Source organism: Pezoporus occidentalis, unplaced genomic scaffold, assembly GCF_034315485.1.
Source record: "Pezoporus occidentalis ecotype Australia unplaced genomic scaffold, CSIRO_AGI_Poc_V1 ctg13, whole genome shotgun sequence".
In the NCBI taxonomy this organism is placed as follows: Eukaryota; Metazoa; Chordata; class Aves; order Psittaciformes; family Psittacidae; genus Pezoporus; species Pezoporus occidentalis.
The window spans coordinates 5,222,984-5,245,585 of record NW_026913103.1 but is presented as its reverse complement, the minus strand read 5'-3'; the positions used below and the strand labels follow the sequence as shown (position 1 = coordinate 5,245,585).

At 37.0% G+C, this 22,602-nt stretch overlaps 1 protein-coding gene across 4 annotated transcripts in view; it reads left to right on the top strand.

Annotated features, from left to right (window-relative positions):
- The first annotated feature begins 1,400 nt into the window (after positions 1-1,400).
- The window catches only part of IMPG1 (interphotoreceptor matrix proteoglycan 1), a 61,522-nt gene continuing 40,320 nt past the window's right edge, over positions 1,401-22,602 (top strand). The window contains exons 1-5 of one of the 4 annotated variants that reach the window (XM_062608221.1): positions 1,401-2,006; positions 13,041-13,274; positions 18,989-19,155; positions 19,369-19,397; positions 22,277-22,344. In XM_062608221.1, the coding sequence (XP_062464205.1) occupies positions 1,940-2,006; positions 13,041-13,274; positions 18,989-19,155; positions 19,369-19,397; positions 22,277-22,344 (565 nt within the window). In that variant the 5' untranslated portion in view covers positions 1,401-1,939. Of the gene's footprint in view, positions 2,007-13,040; positions 13,275-18,988; positions 19,156-19,368; positions 19,398-22,276; positions 22,345-22,602 lie in introns of those variants that run through there. The other 3 variants (XM_062608222.1, XM_062608223.1, XM_062608224.1) reach the window with 3 other exon arrangements.

Here is a 22,602-nt window from a genome sequence, read left to right as displayed (position 1 = left end):
TTCCTGGCTCTTGCGTCACTGACAAGTCTCTGCAGAGTAATTAAGTAAATATTGCACATTTTCAAAATGCAGTCTGATGCTTTTATTTTTTTTTTATTTTTAAATTTATAATAGAATTAAAGGATCACATTCCTATCAAATTTCATGGGAAATTTGGAACCTAAGGTGATCTGAGGAAATAATCTGATTTATGCCAATCCTGCACTTTCAGATGTCACCTGAAACAGCATATCCCACCTGAGAAAAATTCCCCACATTTCCAGCTGTTGCAGGTTGAGAGCTGAAACAACTAAAATTAGATAACAGGGGAAACTTCACCTTTCGACAGTAACATGCTTACGAAAGCTTACACGGTTTGTAGAGGTACTTATATGATTACAGTATACAGCATATGATTATGATACATAAAATATAAAAAACAAATATTGCTACTGCTAAAGAATAATCCTTAGGTATTATTTGAATTATCTCCAGTGGAAATCCTGATTATCTCCGCCATTACTTTGCATTGTGTTGCTGGCAAGGTATTGTTAATTAGTTTTATTTGAACAATAAAACAAGATGCATGAAGCAATAAACATAAAGCATTAATATAAGCACTGATCATGAGAAGATTGTGAAAATAAAATTTGGAAAAAAAAAAGCAGATCTTATTTGGTCCCAGACCTATCTCTGAACTATCTGGTCTTAGCAGTTAAAATTAGGCAATCTTGGGAAGGGAGGAAGGTTACAATTGTTTAAATCCTAAGTAAAAATAGAATACTGACTGGGTTCAAATGAAGGTTGTTCTGAAAGTAACTTGCACTTACAGATTCTTGCTGCCAGTCTAGATACTTCCTATGTTAAAGCACAGTTCACAAAAATCTCAAAGGGGTACAGACCATTACAAGTGCCCACATGGTAACTTTTCTAGATGCAATACAGCAAAAAAATGTCCTGGAAAATAAAAAGTAAGTCTGGAATTCTTACACGTGCCAAATATTTAACCAGAATAGTTATTTGGGAGACTGGAACAAAGCTGTTTGAAAAGTGTATTCACTCGCTGCCAGTTCTTGTCCTGATTATAGCTGTGCGGTTGAAACAGCATTTCCTACCACCGTTTCTTATTCTTCCTCCCTGAAACATCTTCCCTCCCCCATTTCCAGTGTGGCATCAGATTGTGCCAGCCCTGAATATTGCTGCAATTTACTGCTGAATCATCATTGCCCTGCTGTCATAGATCATCATCATCACTGCCCCAACAGGAACATTGCAACGGCAACCTTTTGGTATGAGAAAGGAGAGCAGCTTCCAAGACACATGCAGTAGAAAAAGCTGAGTATAGTATGTTCTTTCAGAAAAGGCTGTCTTCCTCTTCAAAGGAAGTTCCCTGGGGTCTATGATCACTCTTTTGGAAACTGTACAATTATTTCCTGCCATGATTTCGCCTCTGCTCACATGCAGTACCTCCAGAATGCCCAAAGGATCAATGCTCAAAGGCAATGAGCAGTAGAAGAGACTTCCGTTGTTTATCATGGTGCCACTGAAGTCTTCTGGGGTTGACAGATGCTGCTCCAGAAGGTTAATAAGATGAAGAAAGCTCTTCTAGCCGGACCGTAAGAGGGATTATGTCTGAGGAGCAGATAAACAGATTATTCCAGAAACAGACACTGCTTTTTTTTAAGACTTCGTCACTCTTGTCTTACCCCTCCAGCTCCCCAGGCTAAGTGTGCGTGTTGCAGGGGTTTGCCCAGCTCCAGCATTCTGGCACCTGTTGCACTCTTTGCTTAGTTGCAAGTCAATGCAGTACGAGGCTGGGATACCTGAAAAAAAAAAAAAAGGGAAGATTTGTGGGAACTTTATTTAGTTCTTTAAGGAAAAGAAAATTATTTTAATTGACTTAAATATTTTGATTTCCTGCATTATTGATCTTGAAAACTGTGAATGATCAGTAGACAGCATGCATTTGAAAATTGGATTAATATTTTTGATCATTTGCCTTGCTCTTCAAGTTCAGGGAAGCAGAGGTAAGTTCATCTATTAAATGCTTATATGAATTTACATTGTTTCTGTTGAAAAAAAAAGTAAGTTGAAATATCAGGTTATTTTCATATTACAAAATTGTTTGTTTGGAATTTGGTATTTCAACAATTCAGCTAGAGAAAACACAGTTACTGACACTGCTATAAAGTTGGAAAAGAAACACTAGCAAGGGTTCTTATGTGTGTTTCCCAGGCTTTACAATCTCTGTATGAGATGCCATTTAGTTTTCATTTATCTGCACATGTTCTGTTATGAAAAAATATAATTTCAGAAACAATTGTAGGGAAGAGGTATAATAGCTAAAAAATGTCTCAGTGCTGAAATTGTTAAAGATGGTCTGTTATCCTTGAAACAAAGTATATCTTTGTATTTACTAGCCATTGTCAGAAACATCTGAAACTTTTATATATATACAAATTCTGGAGGAATCAAACATACTGGCAAATATAGAAAAAATGCAATACCATTAAGGATTACTGTAGCTATAATTGTAAAATTATTTGTAAGAAAACAAATATAGACAACTCCTGTACTTAGCACAACAGCTAACTGCTGCTCCTTTTAAAAACAGTAAAAAGTTCACAGTAATTTTAAGCCTTCTTTAACAACAAAAAAAGTATGATGGTGTGAGTTTTCCCTGTTCAGTTCCATATTCAATACATTTAGAGCCTTGGGGAACATATTTAATTTTGGGAGAGGTTTCTTACTAACTTTTCCATCTATGCTTTGATATTTACATAATTGAATTAAAAGTCAACATTACAGCTGCTTTATGCTTGCCCAAGTCAATGACCTCCTATTTATGTCAATCTCACTCATTAATTAAATGCAAAGAATGTGAAGTGATAAAAGGGAAGTCTCCTCAATGGCATTTAAATATTTGTTAAAGAGATGGTGTGAAACAAAACAGGATCTGCTGTCAATAATACATGGAAATTTTTATTTACACTTTTTTTTTTTTTGATCCTGTTTTTCTTTGCACCGATTTTCTTTAAAGAAAAAATAAAGAACGCAGTTCTTTTATCTCCCTGAAATGATGTAAATCTTCCCTAGTGGTCAATTACAGTGCTGAAAAACTCCTTGGGAAAAAGTCCTGTGTTAATTAACGCTAGGTTTATATTCTGTTGCTCTTTGAGTTTACTTTTTAATTCCATTTAAATAGTGTCGTTTAACAATTAATGGTATTTTGGAAATGTGACAAAAAGTGAGAGAATGAGTGACAGTTCATATGTGACAAGAAGAAAAGTTATATCAAAGTGCACTACTTTTGCATTTAAGTTGCGTATTCTATGATGGAAAGAGCTAGAATGAATTCCAGGTAATTTGTGCATGCTTCATGGCATCATTACAGTCCGCATTTATAATTACGATCTGAGAATGCGACAATGTAAAAAGTGGGGTCACACAGTTTCAACCATTGTACAGTGTGACTCTATGTTACAACTTATTTCCCATAAGAGACTTCAGCAAAATCCTGGGAGGCTATACAGAACTGTGTGTTATCTTCCTAAGAGTTGTAGTAGAAGATTTGGTGCATAGAATGTTTTCAACTCTAAGGAAACAATGACCAATAATAAGCGTCATGTAACATCTTGCTTACATAGCAGTGTTGTGATTTGCTCATTTTTCATAGCTTTGAGAGTAAAAAGATTTTTTTTTTCATACATGCATGTAAATGATATACATAAATGTGAAATAATTACCTTTTATTGTCACATAGTCATAACATATATAAAATTTTAAAATTATGTTTTCCCAAGTATATGCACACACATCTCAAAAGACTTAATGCTTATATTTAACTTCTTTACTAGAGCAAGGATGCTGCCATTTGGAGGCTGTCCAGAAGCACCTCCAATTCCACAGTAAACAAACAGGAAACTGCAGGAAACAAAGTCTTTAAAGAGAGAGTGTTTACCCTTGGCCATGACTAGTGCCAGAATCCAGGATATTACTTCAGGACTTGAACTCACGTCTTTGCTACTGTCCTGACACAAATCGTCTCTAAAATGGGAAAGAAAAGTGAGGGGATAAGACCTTTGCAATAGCAAAAACTCTATGCACAAAATAAGACACTAGAGCAATTTTTAACTGTTGAATTCTAAACCACTGAAAACCCAGACCAACTAGCAAAGTACAGGGAAACTCTGAACTCCCCAAAACATACACTGTTGCTGAGTAGATCTTAGCAATTTATACTGAAAATTTAAGGGAGCCAGAGACTGTCCAAGGCTGTTTAGTGTTATTTTTTATTCAGCAAGCAAATATCTGCTATTTACTCAGCCATCCTTGAGGACACAAAGGCTTTGTGTGTGCTCTATGAAATCATTTTAATGCATTCTGACTTGCTCAGCTGTTCCAGTTCAACACTAAGTGCTGAAGATGTTCATTACTATAATTGCACTTGAAAAAAAGGTTAAGCAAATTTTTGCCAAAGGGAAAGGGAAGTCAAAGAATATAAGGCTTCAAAAATTAAAGAAAAAAAAAAAGAAGACATCTGCTTTTTGAACTAAGATAATTTTCTACTTTCATCCATAAAATAAGAACTACTAAGTTAAAGTTATCTTTCCTGGTTGTGAAAATTAAACTGTGAAAAGTAAACTTTTATTCCTTTTCTAAAAATGTAGCACTGCATTATATGTGGGATTTAATCTTATCTATTTTCTGGCTAAAAGCCAAACTTGAATAAAAATACTAGAATATTGTTGCTGAACCTTAAAGATTAATTCCAGCTATAATCACATCCATACCATAGTGATTAGTGAACTGTGTGTGAATGAACAGTTAGATATGTGGGATTTTTTCTCTGAAAACAGCTGTGGTCAAAATGATCACTATTAATAGTAACAGGGTTTTCCCCTTTACAGGGAATTAATTTACAAGCTGCAATAAAGTAACTTTGCCTAGAGTCTTAACCTGCTAGAAATGCAGACTACTGTTTATTGCATTCTTAATTTCTCAACTAATTGTCCTAGTGGCTTCAGCAGTGCACTAAATGATATGGCAAAGAATCATCAGATGCAGCACACACACTGTCATATTCCCAGAAGGAAAACTGTATGCATTTTGGTGCTTTTAAATATTTTAAATAAATTTTTTCCTCTATGCTTTTCTACCTCTGTCCTATTCTGAATCCCTCTGTGATTAAAATGAGTCTTCTGTTCACAATAAAATCACAAAATCCTTCCACCTTTATCAGAAATTAAGTGCACTATCCTGCACATTCCATGTGCTTTGCACTTTGGGATTCCAGCTGCATTGCAAACAATTGCTTCCCCTCAGAAATGAGTGATATTGAACAACACTTCCTAAAAAGAAATATCTATTGACCTGTCTGCTTGTCTATACGTATATACTGGCATACAGTCACTATCAGCTGCTATTTACTGGACAGACACTTCAGAATAGTAGCACATCTTGAAACATAAGATTAACAATCACTTGGGAGTACGCTGACACCTGATAGAGTGTAGGTATGTTTATATACCCTTACATAATTGCAGCACACCTTATCATTTTCTGCAAGCATGCCAGCAGTATAAACCTTATAATATATCTGACAGAGTAACACTGTCATCCTCATTTCACGAAAGAAAGAAGACCTCAGGTGTAACACAGAAACTGAAGCCCTGACCTGTAGGAAGCATTGCAGTCATAGAAGACAACAGCAGTTGGTTCCTATGCTAAGACAGTTGGTTTTAGAAGCAGCAGGCTGATTCTCAAAGCAGCTGCCTAGTCACATAGATGTCTGCAAAGCAGAAAGACCCAGACTCATCTCTACAAAGCTAATTGTACTTAGACCGCCATGTTTATCTTTTCAGTGATGAGGTTCTATTGGCTTATGAATTTCTACTTCTGTGCAGACCCAAAATTACCTTCTTATGGGTTCCTCTGAATCTTTCAGTACTCTCTCAGACTTCACCTAATTGAATATTAAGTCTTGGTGACCCTGCTACCTGAAATACCAGCTTTAGTGGGTATGCTCCAGGTACATATTTCATACATATGATTCAACAGAGACCATAGAAGCCCCAGCAGTTTCAGGTAAGAAGCAATAAGGCACTCAGCTTTCATTTTGTGATTTTATGGTTACAGCACAAAATGAAGACAGTTCTAATCAAGTTCTTTTTCCTTTCCTCTTCCTCAAAAATTGATCAATCTCATCTAGCCCAGAAACTGGCCATGCTTGGAGCAAGAAATTGGACAAGGTGACCTCCAGGTGTCCTCCCAACCTAACTTGGTCTATGCAACTTGACACATAACTAAGTAAGGTTAAGTCCAAGGCATTCTCTGTCAAAATGAGATGAAGAAAATTAGCCAGAGAGTGCAGACTGTATTGCAGGATGAGTGCTCCAAACTATGAGTAAATTTGAACAGTTCCAACCACACAAGTTAATGCAAAGAGATGGCACTATGGGTTCTCACTCCTAAAGATTTCTCATATGCCAATCATCCTAATTGTCATCATATTTGAATGCAGTTACCTCAATAAGCCTATTCTATACTGCAGCATTTTGACTCACACCATCAAAATTGTTGAAATGTTCATATATACAGCAAAATCTCACTGGAACTTGAACTTGTGTTGTCTCACTGACTTTCTCAAAGTATCAAGATTCCAGATCTTCATTAAGACGGATTAAAAAATGGCCAGCAGAGGTGCACAAGTGCTTCATCATGGCAGATTGGACACATCCCTCAAAAAACTATGCTAAAAGAATAAAGCATTTTTTTGTATCCTTTGATGTAAACCATATCAGATAATAGAACGGCATTTCAGGTCAAATGTTTCTAAGATGGCCAAGGAAATATGAATAGATACATTTCATATGTCGACATTAAAACCAGTCATTCTTCAATGCTGTTTCTAGCCTGGGTCATGGACCTTCAGAGACTGTTACAGGATTTAGATGTTGGCATGAAACCATAGATGGCCCTTGGTATTCTTTATGAATTCCAGTAGCAGAAGTTAGTAGAGCTGATGAATAACAAGGAAGATTCTTGACCAGAATTTGCACTTATCTGTCTGAAAGAGATACTAAGTTAAGAGCAACTAAATTCTTCATCTTCCAATAATTCTTTAAACATAAATGTTTAAAGGAGTATTATCACGCATTCCCACCAAGAAGCAGGATTTATGAAAACCAGCCACTTACTCAAAATCTCAAGAAAAACCCCTTGGTATAGGTCTAATTCAAAACAGGAACACAGTCCTTAAAAGGCTGACGATTACAGAACTTACCTTTTAACCAGGAGCCAGGAGCTCTTCTCTTGTATCATAGAGAGCTTGACCATGGCTTGTGAACAAGTGCAGGTGACGTTTTGTCATGCTAAATCCAAGCAAGAGAAACAAGGATCAGATGTATTTTGTCTTCAGTACAAGTTCCCACTGTACAGGCAGTGCCTAGCACCTCCCTGACATGTAAGACAATGCCATGTCTTGCACAACACAATATATTAGTAGGTACATGAAAGGTTCTGTAGTGTGTAGACACCATCTTTGTGGTATTCATGCAGGAAGTCTTCTAGTGAACATTGGTCAGCTGAACATGGTCTTCCCAGCTGTGTCCTGGAGCTGGCCCCCATAGCTTTTTCTTTGGCACAGTCAGATACCCAGGCTTCATTCCATGGGTAATGTTGCTATTTAGTGACATTTAAGAATGTCATTCACACAAGCCAACATACCAAACAGGACTACAAACCTTATCATTGTCAATATTCATTTGAGGAATTAAAATTAATTACTTTTAATATAAATGCCTTAGGCTTCTTCCTCTCTTTTAGGAACATGGGCATTCTTCCCTGGCCGCTGTTCATCTTCTTCTGAAGCTAGGTATCAATGTCAGCTCCTTATCTGTCAGCAAAACATCCCCACAGTAGTGGATACTTTTTTTCCCCAGCAGTTCACTGGCTATGTACACTAAACATGGAGAAGTGAGATCCGAACATAGTTCTCTGCTGTGCCTCAGCTACCACACTTAGTTCACAAGTAAGACCTATTACCCACCAGAATGCAATAACTGCTGGGGCAGAGTCCCCTCAATAATTCCTCTCAAAGTTCTTCCAATGTGTATATCAAGTAGTTAAAGGGTATATTGGACCCCAATATAAGTACAGGCAAGACATGTAACCTTGTGTTTAAGAGCACTGATCTCTCAGAGACAAGACATGAGCGGATTAATTATTAGTATTAATTTTTCTAATATGGGATTCCATACTTTCCAGTTCTTTAAGTTGTGAGACTTCATGGTTGTGAAAACAAACTTGGAAATGCAAACACAGTCAGATCTATAGTGTCTGGCAAAGCAGCCCTTGACATCAGCAAGAGTATAAGGGCTGGGCCTTTAGTTCCGCATCTGCATGGGAGGATAAAACTTGTTGCATGTTTCTCTAGGAGAAGATGGGTGCTGCTCCTAGTACTCATGGAGGATTTAGGCTGCATTTGGTGATAAAGTCATGCCATATTTTAATCTGTCCCTGTTCATCTAAGCGCCTTCAACATCAGTTTTGTTCTGATGTCACTTTGAATTTTGCCGCTGAAACCTCTAATTATCATATTTTAAATTCTTCTCTTTGTATACAACGACATCTTAACTTCCTAAGGTCAAATGAAACCAAATGTGTACTTCCAAGTTAATGCTGTAGGTAAATGTTGCTACACTGAGATTGCGGAAAAAAAAAAACCCAAAACCCAGAATAAAATTGGAGGCTGCTCAAAACTGATACTATCAACAGCTACTAATGAATAAAGCTGTGTAGAAAAGCATCTTCTACAGTTATACAAAAAAATAGTATGAATACAATTTTCTTGCTCCTGTGTTTATAAAAGGAAAATAAACCCAACAACGAAACACTGGCCAATTATTTGAATGGCTTTAAAGTCTTTTTTTCTAGAATGCAGGTAAATATTGATGTAATTTCCCTTTTCACAATGCAGATTATTGAAACCACATAGGAACTGTCTCTTTTTAAATCTGTTTCTCCTGACTTGGTTTTATTTTTTTTTTAGTGAGGATATAAATGTAATAATTTAATGATTAATTTAATGAGGGTATAAATTTAATAAAACCACAGGGGTGAGGCCTGGCCTAATTCTAATGATTTTAGATTTTTAATTTGAGAGATCAATACCATTTACCTGTCTGAAAACAAAACCCGAGAAACGATACCCTGTGCTTGAGAGACCTGTATGAACATCAAAGCACTTTGATTAGGCCCTGTATGAATAAGAATGCTTGGGAAATTTTGGGAATATTTGGGAAATTACTTTGCCATATTTTGAAAATCTTTTGCTGTATTTGTCTAAGTTCAGGCCCAGAAGTCAGGAACTCCAAATTTTAATAATGGCTGACAGTGACCCTGTAGATCACCTTGGTAAAACAATAGCAACTTTTTTCCTCAAGTATGCCACCTAGAAAATGGGGTGAATGATGAAAATTCTTTCATGTGAGAATAAAGTACAGTTACAGCTTTGTTTAGGACACCTTAGAGACTAAGATAAATTGCAGTAAATTGTTATAGGACTCTTACAGTTATCTGCCCTTCTGCCCTAGAACTGTCAAAGCAAACTAAAAATCTCAGACATACTTTTGAAAGGTAAAGCTGAGACAGTCACCTTTGTGAAACAACAGAATTAAAAAGTCAAATTGGACAGGGTAAACACTAAATATATTAATGGCATACTGTTCTCTTGATAAAAGAGAACAAGAACAAAATCACGAAAATTACTTAAGTAAAACAGCCCAGTATTATTGGATTTTTCTTTTTTTTTTACATGATCTGTAAAATTTGCACCACTCCAGTTTACTCAGTTACTGTGTTGCATGGTAAAAAGGGATCAGCTAATATTAATAGGTTCAATTTCATAATAGCACAAGTCTTTTTCGATATTTTTTCCCCAACCCATGACACTGAAAACAAAGCATCTGAAAAGTTGCAGATGGATGCATACTACAGGAAATGATGTGGCTGAGCCCTCTGGCAGTCTTAAGTAAAGAATTCTCAGTTCAGAATTTACACAGGTGCAAGGGAAAGCACAGGACTGAAGAATTATGAACAAATATTGTTCATACCAGAAGACAGGTTTTATATTCACATTCAGCAAATATTACAAAGTTTTGGACATTCATGTAGAGAGAGGGGCTGATTTCTCCAGTTCAAATTTTGCTTAAGTTAGTAAAAAGGTGATTTCAAGAATCAGTGTTACCAAAAGTTTACTCTAGCAAGTGAAATTTATTAACCACAAGATATAAATTAAATTAAACCTATTACAATAAGTATCCGTAACCAACAGATCCCTCACACACACACACACACACACACAAATTAAAAAAAAAATATGGAAATTGAAATGAAAGAATGAAAAGAGAAAGAAATTATACCTACCCTGAACGGGCTAGCAGAACAGTGACAGCTGGAAGCAGAGAATGCATGGTTACCTTCTCAGATTAAAAAGCCCAACAGTAAACCTGTCATATCAGAGTTTGGAATCATTGCTACAATCATTTGAGAAGAATCTCCTTTGTCAGTGTTATGAATAGTGCAATTCTTAATTCAAGTTAAAAACTTAGGGGTAAGTCCTGGGGAAGAAGCAAATCCTTCAAGAAAGGCCTCTACACACAAATGCTGGCAAAGTGCTTAGTGACAAAATCCTCTGCCCCAGTTGGTCAGACTGCCTGGGCAGCTGATCCTTTACAGTTAATATATCTTGTAAAAGGTAACAGACTCACAGCTGCCTACTTTCCATAGAAATTTTTGGCATTTTCTCCTAGAGGATTTCAGAAATCTGCTTTGAGTTTTCAATGGCATTTGGATCTTTCTCTCGCACCCCATGTATCATTCAAATAATTAATGTCTAACTGATCCGATGTTTGGCCACTTGTGGTTTCTGATGAACCCAGAGCCCTGTTTTCACAGGGGAAATTCCTTTTATGCAATCTGTATTTATGGTTCATGATCTGACATTACTGTGGAAAAATTACTTCCAGTTCATTTAACAGCAAACACTATATGACTGCATTATTTGAAATTACCTTGCAACAACTAAACAGTTGGTGCAGAGGTTGCTGCCTCCAACATGCTTTACAAAGCATTAACAACCACCTGTTGCTTTCATTGTATAACCCCATCTTCATATAATATTTATCATAATCAAGCAGTCAACTTTTTTCCATACTAGAGTACCAACTATCTCATAATAAATATATGATTTCTACACAGTAAGGATTAAGTGTTCATTTTGAAGTTAAATAAGAACTGAAACATATATATATATACATACACATATGAACACCGACATATGGTAGAGCTTTTCTCATTCTTTACTCCAAGAGCTATCCTTTTTCTAACAGTGTGCCTTTCATGCCTTTCAATTATTTTTCTCGTCATCTGCCCACTTTTCTTTAAACATTTAACACAGTTCCAGATTACCAAGATAATGTGTTTTCACATTCTTTATTTTCTCTTGATTTGCCTAAGAACATGATTAGTGTGTTATATGCAGCATTACATTCCTTCTTTTCCAGCAAACTAATAATTTATTTTTATAGTATTACAGCCACAGTAAGCCCTGTTATTTCCCTTTATTCTTCTTTAACAAGTTTTTAAACCATTCTTCAAAGCAATTTTTTCAATTCATCATTCAGATACACATATTCAGTGTCTTTCTTTCATTTTCTCCCTTAAAGTTTTCCAATTATCTGCAAATTTTACACTTTCCTTTCAAAACAGATCTTTCAAAATATCTTTTATTCTGTTTATGTTATTTCTTTATTTTTATTCTGTAATAACTGCATCGAATGTATGAAAATGCAACCCAACAAAAGAATTTCCAAATTAACTTTAACGTTTTTATTAATATGTATGCAAAATTTTGGAAGACAATTTCAGATACTAATTGCTTGTTACATGATCCTGCAAAATGCCATATTCCAGCTCATTTAAATGTGTACCTGAGATGCTACTTTTATCATCAAAATTTTTACATTAAATTTAGCTGCTATGTCACGTAATACCACATCACAAGCACTTTGGAAGTGAACAAACTAAGTCCTGAATTTTTATGTGCCTTTTAAGATGGGGGTTCCTATGCTTGAGGCCATTTTGACACCCTAGAAACTTTTGTAACTGAATAGCTCCATCAGTAAAACTTAAGCCTAGATCTCCAATTCCCCCTCACTGTTTTCACTTTTTTCTACTGTAGCTGTTCCACTTTACCAAAAATAGTTAGAGATTTATTGAGATACACCACCAATCATTAAGTGGCAAAGAAATATAATTGCAGTCTGCTCTGATTAATATTCTAGTCTATGTGGGGGAAGGAGAGAGAAGCACACTGTGGAGCAAAAAAAGGGAGACTGGAAACAGCATTTTCTTTCAATAAAACTTCTGTTCAGCTCTTGGAAATAAAAGTGTTTCAGGGTCCAGTTCTTGGGATGGGTTCAAGTCCATGAACCTGATGTGAAGGGAGATGTGCTTTGAAGCCCAAAGGAAAGATATCTTAAAAGGGTGCAGATTTAAGGTACAACTATTTCTCATTTTACTTACCTGCTAGCATAGACACCTTTTTATACTGTAAGCTGACACAGATATGTTTCACTGTCCCCAAGCTCCAGACTGTTAGTTATCACTGTACTGTAAATTTCCCTACAAGGTGACATGCTCACAGATGAGATGCTGCAGCATTAAGTTCAAGCACTTAACTATACTTTGTGGATCTAACCCAAAGTCACTTCAGAAAACAAAATTTAGGGCTTTTGAAAAATTTTACCCTGTGTGTCCTGGAATCATGTATTGAGATATAAGGAAATCAGATACCAGGTCTCTTGAGTTCCAGTTCCCCCGTGTGATCACAGGGCATTTCTCTTCAGCGTAGTAATTCAGTCAAGTCACTGACACCAATGAAACGTAACAAAAAGAACTCTCAGGTTCTTGCCAGTTTCCAGACATGGTCTTGCATTGGATACCTACTGCCTATGCAATGTATGTTTATGTACATGCTCGCTTTTCTTCTTTTCCAGAAATCCCTAATAAACTAAACCGTGGTGAAGCCAAACATCTTGCAGAGGCCTCAGGGTCAGAAAAAACAGAAAGAACAACAAAGAGATCCAGAATATCAACCATAAGGCGGATATTTGACATGGCAAAGCACCGAACAAAGAGGTCATCCTTTTTCTCAACTGGTGTGAAAGTTTGCCCACAAGAATCAGTGAAGCAGATTTTGGCAAGTCACCAAGCTTACTATAGATTAAGAGGTAAGATCATGATTGCAGTATATACTTCTTTCGTGAAAATATTTCTTTTTAATTGAAGAAACAATTTTCCAGAATCTTGTTCTCTTGCTCCAGGCAAGGTACGTGCTATTTGCTTTATGCTTTATTTTTACACAGACAATCAAATGTTTCCTGTACATCAGCATCATTCAAGGCAGACAGTTACCAGAACAGAACAAACAATGCACTCAAAAGACTAATGAACTTAGTGTAACTGCATAGTGTTCTAGCATGGCACAACATGAAGACCAAATTGTACTTGCATTACTGTGTAAAGATGTACCAGCTTTCTCAAAAGTGCAGCAGGTATCATCATTGCTACTCAGAATTAACCCCACGAGCTCAAGACAAGTGATGAAACTATTCATCAGTCACTGCATAAAAAAGTTGGTGGATATGTAGTTAATATTAAGTCTGTGGCAGTGTTGGTATGATACAAACACTGAGATAATTGCCAGGAGTTCAAAGACCTCAGTCTTCATTTTAAAATGCCTAGAATGTTTTTCTGCACTTTCTCAATTAATTCACTCCCTCTCTAGCCCTTTCTTTACCTCTCTTGATTGTAGAAAGCCTATAGAACTACCAGTCCAATTCAGCCTCTAGAGAGCACAGTGAAAATAGGTCCATGTTTTTCATGATTCCCCTCTTCCTCCCTCTACCTCTCCCAGTCTTTCATTCTGTGGTGGTTCAAATTTGTATTAGAAAAATGCATATTTCTGTGCTTTAGATAGATGGTCCAATGCTAATTCTAAAATCCAGTCAGCACTTCTAGGATGCAAGTATCTAAGGTAACATCTCTCTAAATCAACTAGCATATTCCTTAAATCAACTTTGCTTACCTATTTGATCTCTATGTTGGACTTCAACCAATGCAAGTTACATGTATCTAACTTGCCTGCTCCTCAGTTCTCTTTCAGGGAACCAGCTAGTTCCCGCTGATATAAAACCCAGATGCAGAACTTCAAAAATTTTTATCCATGATCCACTTGCTATAGGCAGAATAGACAAACTACACCAATGTCTTTATCAATTCCTATAGATACAAACACATTTGGTGTCCATTGTGGGAATGAATTCCAACTCAATTAGACGGAATTCTGAAATGTGTTAAAGAGACTGATCCAAGAAGCCTTTCTTAAATAGTAATCAATCTTCAAAGTTTCTAAAACTCACTGGTCACATCCCCGAAAGTAAGTTATCCTGGGAAAGGCTGGTATCATTGACCTTAACTCAAAGAACTGCAACTAGGACATTTTCATTTAAAAACTGATGATGACAATACTACCACCTTTCTGGAGAGCAACCCATCAGATGGAATATTGGGATCTCTGAGTCTTGTAGTGCAAGCAGGTTTAAACTTATGCCTCTTCTTTCTCAGCAGTGTCTTACACTCACAAAATTCTCTGCATAGGCATCATCCAGTTCTGAAGCTGAAGCTGGAGTACTTCCCCAAAAGTATAAAAGAGAACAGATGACTGCAGCTGAATAATTTTTCTGCTCATTCAGAAAAAGGTGTTTCTGCTCCCCTGACTATCTGCACATTTTCAATTACAATGTCTTTTGTTAAAAACTCAAAAACAAAAAAAATCATTCCTTCAAGAAAAGATCCAAACCCAAGCCTTCTGTCCTCCCAGCTGAGCATGTCAATTTACCTGGTGAAAGTGGTAAATGAAAAAAGGTAAAAGTGACAATGTGGTGGTGCAAGCATTATCCTTGAAACTGTAATGACAGTACAAGCCTTCATGAAAAGATAATCTGGTAGACACAATGGGGTCTCATAGCATATACCTATCCATGGAACAATAATTTTGTACCTTTAGGTCCGTTCTTTTCTGTATCTAAAGTCTAGGAGACCACTTCCACCCCTCCATTTAGAATTGTAATGGCAGTATAGATCATACCTGCCCTCATTTCATTGCTTCCTAAGAAAAAGTACAAGTTTTTTTCCTAACTTTTTTTACATATACATATTCCATGCTTTCAGGAATGAGCACACAACACAAAGCGGCACAGACACTTGCTACTTGATACCCTGAGCCTAATGTGACCCTATACCAATAAGACACCGTAGCTTAAGTCACCATGAAGACAGTCCCTCATGCATGGAATCGTCTGTGACACCTCCTCAGCTCTCCAGGTGTCATGTTTACTAAACTCTGGTAACTGGATTACTTTTCATCAAATAGTATATATTTATTCACCAGTTCGTGCTCAGAAGAACAGATAACAGAGTTGTAAGAAAAAGATGATAGAACACAGCTTAGGTGCTTGCTGATAATGAGCAAGTCTCTTCAAAAGACAGCGTATTCCTTTTTAATAGTCTAACCACATCTGCTCCACATGCAGCTGCTCTACTGGGAGGGCAGGTTGTTTCTGAGGTATTATTGAGGTGCCCTGACACAGCTAGGTGAGTTCACCCCTACAGCAAGCTTAGAAAATACCTAGAAAAACTGATTATACTAATTTCAGACACACCAATATGAAATACAGATAATTATCTCACTCTAAGGCAAAGCAGGTATCAAGTACTGAAAATAAATGTCCCTTCTCACAGTAATGAGCTTTGCAAAGTGCTAAAGGCAACAGCTTTTAAATTGCTAGCAAGCTTTTTTTAAAATTTTACTTCTAATGCTTGAAAATAGCATTCTACAAAAGTATTTAACTTTAAACAACATTTTGGATAAATGTTCCTTCATCTTGAATGTAAATTATATTTTCACAAAGCCAAAAGTATAGCTGGCTTTGTTGACTCTAATACCAGAGCAATCAGCAAGCAGTGACAGAGGCAGTCATCACCCATGAATGGGAAGGTATAGCAACAGCTGAGATAAACTGAACTGGTTCTGTTCAAAAGACATTGGTTCTAGCAGGCACAGAGCCATGTTGGTTATCCTACACAACTGAGTTCAGACACTGTACAGTATCTGTGAATCCACCACACACAGATTGCAGAGGACAGCCTGTGTGTGGTATGTTAACCTACCAAAGCCACTCTATCATTCTCCTCCTCAATTGGACAGGGGACAAAACACATAATGAAAGACTCATGGGTCAAGATAAAGACAAGGAGAGATCATTCACTGATTACTGTCACAGGCAAAACACACTCAGCTTGAGGAAAACTTGATCAAATCAGAATAGGATAAAGAGAAATAAAAACCAAATCTTAAAAACACATCCCCACCCCCACCCCTCCCTTCTTCCTAGGCTTAACTTCACTCCTGATTTCTCAACCTCCTTCCCCCCAGCACAGAGGGACAGGAAATGCTGGTTACTGAAAGGGAATCTGAGCTCCAGCACCTGCAGCATCTCCTCTCCTCCTCCTTCTTGGTGTCTGCAGAGCTGTTGCTCTCATCTAGTCTCACTCTCCAGTCTTCTCCAGCTGTAACTGCTGAAGCCCAAATATTTTGTGTGTGGAGTGGTATCTAACTATAACCCAATATATATTAGCATAGTTAGTCAGGTAGGCAGTGGCTGTCTAGAGGAGGAAACAGTTCATCCTCTGGGATCTTTTCAACTTACAAAGAAGAGGAAACTTCAGCAAGATGTTTTCAAAAGTTTATTCAGAAGCATAGGCCCACATGACCATCCACCTTTGTGACTCTCAAAACCTCACTTCTGCAAACATATGCAAGACCTGCATTTCCAGAATCATCAATGGAAAGTAAACCTTTATGAACTAGCTGCTGCTGCTGCTTTCTCCTCTCCCTCACATATTCATGCATGTCTCAGTGCTAGAGAGCAAGGTCTTTGCAGCAGGAACTTATCTTTTGCAATTTTTCCCTTAAATGCCTGACAGAGTTCCGACTGCTAGAAAAATAGATCAAAAAACTAGACGCCAAGCCAAAATAGGTATTCTCATGTATTTTGGAACATACTGCATCTGAACTTCACAGCTTTCTTGCAGAAGGAGTGAGCCAATTGAATATGTAAAAATCTCCATTATTATATTATGTGTTTCACATAATCAGTTTGCATCCAATAAATTAAGTTCCCTTAAACCCATTCCTGAATATCATCTTTTTAAAGTCTTCCCCTCTGTCTTACTCTCTATATTCATTCTCATTCCCCAAATGATACAGAACACTACTGTTCACTCTGCAACCGAAGTACATGTTAATCTTGTGTGATGTAGCCTGGCATTTTACCAAGTGATTCATCACCATGGAGGAAATATCTAACATTGAACAAATAACTGTGTATAGTAGTGTAAAGAGGAAGAAAAACATGTTCTTTCTTTTCAAAGGAATTTTACTTTTAATAATGGATATTAAGTAATTCAATTTTTCCACAGGTGTTTAAAGAAACATAAAATTATGTACCTGCTGTAGAACACACTTAAGATTTTGAAACACTGAATTACTTTGAAAATCTAGAATATAATGAAATCATTTTAGCCTGTAGCATTTTTCCATTAAGAAATTTTTTATCTGTGTAGGAAATACAAAAATTTTAAATATGTTCTGCTTATCTTTTCTAACATAGTTAACATAATAACGCACAAATTTTTTTAATACAATTAAAACTGTGATTATTCAAGTATAATGACTGCTAGATTACTAGAATATCCAGTATGCATCCTTGGATATATGTACTTTTGAGATGAAGAAGGTGTGCTCTGTGTTTGCCCCTTCTTCAACATGATGATGATTCTATGATTCTATGATGATATCAAGCCAAATTAATCTTTCAAAATGAGAGAAATCAGCAATTGTTAATTTAAAGATAGCTACTCCTTCAGCGTAAAGCCAAGAGCAAGGTCATACACTTGGGTCGGGGCAATCTCAGGCACAGCTACAGGTTGGGCAGAGAAGAGATTCAGAGCAGCCCTGTGGAGAAGGACTTGGGGGTGTTGGTCGATGAAAAAATGAACATGAGCCGGCTTCAGTGTGCGCTCGCAGCCCAGAAAGCCAACCGTATCCTGGGCTGCATCAAAAGGAGCGTGACCAGCAGGTCAAGGAGGTGATCCTGCCCCTCTACTCTGCTCTTGTGAGACCTCACCTGGAGTATTGTGTGCAGTTCTGGTGTCCTCAACATAAAAAGGACACGGAACTGTTGGAACAAGTCCAGAGAAGGGCCACGAGGATGATCAGGGGACTGGAGCACCTCCCGTATGAAGACAGGCTGAAGAAGTTGGGGCTGTTCAGCCTGGAGAAGAGAAGGCTGCGTGGAGACCTCATAGCAGCCTTCCAGTATCTGAAGGGGGCCTATAGGGATGCTGGAGAGGGACTCTTCATTAGGAACTGTAGTTATAGGACAAGGGGTAACGGGTTCAAACTTAAACAGGGGAAGTTTAGATTAGATGTAAGGAAGAAATTCGTTACTGTAAGGGTGGTGAGGCACTGGAATGGGCTGCCCAGGGAGGTTGTGAATGCTCCATCCCTGGCAGTGTTCAAGGCCAGGTTGGACAGAGCCTTGGGTGATATGATTTAGTGGTAGGTGGCTAGGTGTCCCTGCCCATGGCAGGGGGGTTGGAACTTGATGATCTTAAGGTCCTTTCGAACCCTAACTATTCTATGATTCTATGACTGCCAACTCAGAAATGTTTAAAAGACCTAGAAGTCTAAAAATACCTAGAAGCTAGACTTTTTTACTAACTGCAATAAAATGTGTAAATCCCAAATCACTTTAAAAAGGCTTTCAAGTTTACTTTTTGTTACAAAGCATCCATCTCCAGCCTCTTTCTTCTTACTCAGTCTGCCAGGAAGCTGTGTGGGAAGCCTTTCGTATTTTTTTTGACCGGATTCCTGATACTTCTGAATATCAGAACTGGGTTACTGCCTGCCAGAGGGAAACTTTCTGCATATTTGACATTGGCAAAAACTTCAGCAACTCCCAAGAGCACCTGGAAATAATCCAACGGGTAAGGATTACTGACATTTGTTTAGAAACTGTGGGAAACTCCCAAGTCCCTCCCCATCTGCTTATATAAAAGCAAAGTAATGTTCAGGAAGAGGAGGGGGCATGTATTAAAAGGAAAACTTAAAAGTACAATAACCAAAAGAGCTAACGGGATTCTGCTCAATGGTTGGATACACCAACTAGTAAAATGTTGTTTTTCTTAATCTTTTTGCAGCGAGTAAAACATAGAACCTTCCAGGAAAGGTAAGTAGCACAAGCAGAACCTTGCTACTTCATGTTACTGCCTTTTGTGAAAAAGATACGTGTAGATGTGCGTGGATGTGAACAGATACACAGATAGCACTGTGATGTATTTGGTGTGTGCTGTGAGAGCTGTGTTGTATACTGTAGGTATCATGGTATACAGTGACTGAATAACAAATAATGAAGGTGGACAAATGTCTGAGTTGCCTGTTCACCTTGAGACCCTACAGAATGTCGTCTTTGACTAACGTGAGCATGAAACAGCGATAGCGCAAGGGCTATGCATTCGACTAGTGTTGGTTGGGAGCGTGACAAAAGATTACCCAGAACATCTATCATTTTGAAAAGGAAATTCAGCCTTTAATCAAAGTTTATCTGGAGGTTACATTGAGCAGTAATATAAAAACACTATGCCTTCACTTTATCTTTGCCCTACATTTTTATGTATCAGCATAGTGTTAAATAAGGTGATGCTTTATTCCATAAATTCTTGTAAAAAGAAAAAAGTGCTCCTGGCAATGCTCAGAAATCTGAGAATGGCAGGATTAAAGTTGCAATACTGAATTCTGTCACTTTGCATATAAATACTACGGTACAGCCAGACAAATCATTGTCCACAGGTTCTCTGATTTATATATTTTTTTTCCTTTGACTTTTCTTAGATTTTAGGGTGCAGCAAATAATCATTCCTGCTCCTTAATTACACTGTCTCATGATCACAGAAGATTTTTGTATGTTTGTTCATCATGACATGGGAGCTTTGAGCATTATTCTTTCTCAGAAATATATTTTTAATAATGTAGGGCCTAATTAAACTTCCCAGAACTCCAAAGGGAGGTCTTTTCATTCAGTCTAGTGCAAACACCAGCAGCAAAGCAGTAACCAAAGTGACTGATCTCAATTCTTGTGCTCTTTGTGTACAGTACGGTTTTCCCTAGACACAGTTCAGAAAGTGAAGTAAATTCTATGAAATTACTGATATTCTAATTGGAAATACATGCAAACATGATTAAGCACTGTTGAACTTCATCTTTAGTACTCTGTGATTTGGGAAACATTTTGTATCTTCTGTAGATGCCATGTAAAGAAATCAGTCTTCAGTTAAAGACATAACACATAATTAGTTAACATTGTGAAAACTCAACAAATATTTTAGTTCTCACCACACAAGGTATCCAGAGGATGTGGTAAATACAGTTTTTTCATGTTCTTTATGTTATTAAACAGCCAGCTTGGTCCTGTATAGAAATGCAGCCCAGCTATCTTTTCTGTCTATGCTACAAGCTTCACATTGTCTCAGTTAACACAATATATTATCTGCAGTACCCTTAGTTCCTTCACTCCTATTAGTTTTCACAAACCCACCACTAGTGCACTGCCTTAATAATAGCTATTTCTATAGAAATCATAATTCTGTCCTCATGTATTTACACGATTGGGCTTTTTTTTTCATGCTGTGGGGTTTTTATCACACTACTTAGAACCTGAAACAGCCGAAATCCTTCACCCACCAATTTCACAAAAAAAAAATAGCAAAACATGAAAAGATTCTTATCTAAGACTCCAAAAGCTAAAAAATGAATGACATAATGAATGATTCCAAAAGTTAAAAATGAATGACATTTTGGTTTTAGAGCAGAAATTATTCTATAGACTTACCTCCACTAAAATTTAACACATTTATTATAAAATGTATTTATGTATACATACCACCTCTGCTTTTCAGGCAAATGAACAGTTTCAGTTACACAATTTATTCATCAGCGCATGACTATAAAGCTTGCAACAGAAAATTATATCAACAATACAAAACCAAAGCCTGTGATGTGAGGCAGAAAATCTGTACATAACACCCACTATATTCTTGAGTTTTCAGCTGCCTACCATGGAGACCATGGCAGGCACTAATCCATGAATATTACATCTAGATCCAATCATAAACATTCCTAAAATTCAAAATAATCTTCATCCAGGAATCTGATTTGAAATTATCATTAGTTGGAAGCATTCTTATGATAGTATAATGCAGGCTGACAATAGAAAATGGGAAGTTTAGATTAGATGTAAGGAAGAAATTCTTTACTGTAAGGGTGGTGAGGCACTGGAATGGGCTGCCCAGGGAGGTTGTGAATGCTCCATCCCTGGCAGTGTTCAAGGCCAGGTTGGACAGAGCCTTGGGTAACATCGTTTAGTGTGAGGTGTCCCTGCCCATGGCAGGAGGGTTGGAACTAGATGATCTTAAGGTCCTTTCCAACCCTAGCTATTCTATGACTCTATGAAAAATGGGTCACACATCCTCTCCTCACACCAAACCATATGAGACACGCTTGAAACCATGAGATGTCCATTAGTTCTAAAACTAGAGCCCTCATTAAACTATCTTAATAGGAAGAGATACAGCAAAGGAAACAGTCGTTGGTTTAGATAATGTATAAGAAGTCCTGATTCCATTTTAGTCAGCTGTCAATCTTTCATAAACTTCAAAGGGAGAAAAAGTAGACCCTGTGCAATGATTTAATCTTTGTGACACCATCCCTCTAACTGCTGGCAAAAATCAGTCATGAAAACTTATAAGCACACTTCTGACAGGACTGGTAATCCTTGGTAGAGGAATATATCAAATCAGTATTTTTATTTACTGTAAAATCAAATATCATATTGAAAAAAAGGAAAGGAAATATATAAAATGTTAAACATAAAATATGATCTGCTGTTCCATTGCCTGTTTAATGAGCTTATCAAATATTCCATCAGAAATAAATTCTCTCATTTAAAGTACACTTAATATAGGGGTTATTTCCTTTTTGTTTTTTTAAACCTTTGCAATTGCTAGTACAGCATGCTGATCTTTAAATCATTCCTTTCTATTTGATTGATAGGAAAGATGAAATATCCACAGAGAAAACAGGTGGCAAAAAGCTAGAAGACATTCCTTCCATTCCTACAGGTAAAATCAATTCTGCTTGCTGTGTGCCTGCCCATTAAATAGACTTGCTAAAACCGGTGATTCACAGATCTTAGAAGGCTGTAATTTAACAAATGCAGTAGAAGCATGACAAGTACAGTAAAGTACAATGACATGCTTTAGCAAAATAAGCTATAAGAAGCAATTTTTTATTTGTTTACACCATGTCTGCTGATCAGATGCAGCATTCCAAGTTTGTTTCAGTCTTTAAATGCATCCATTTTCCTAGTTTCACCTGTA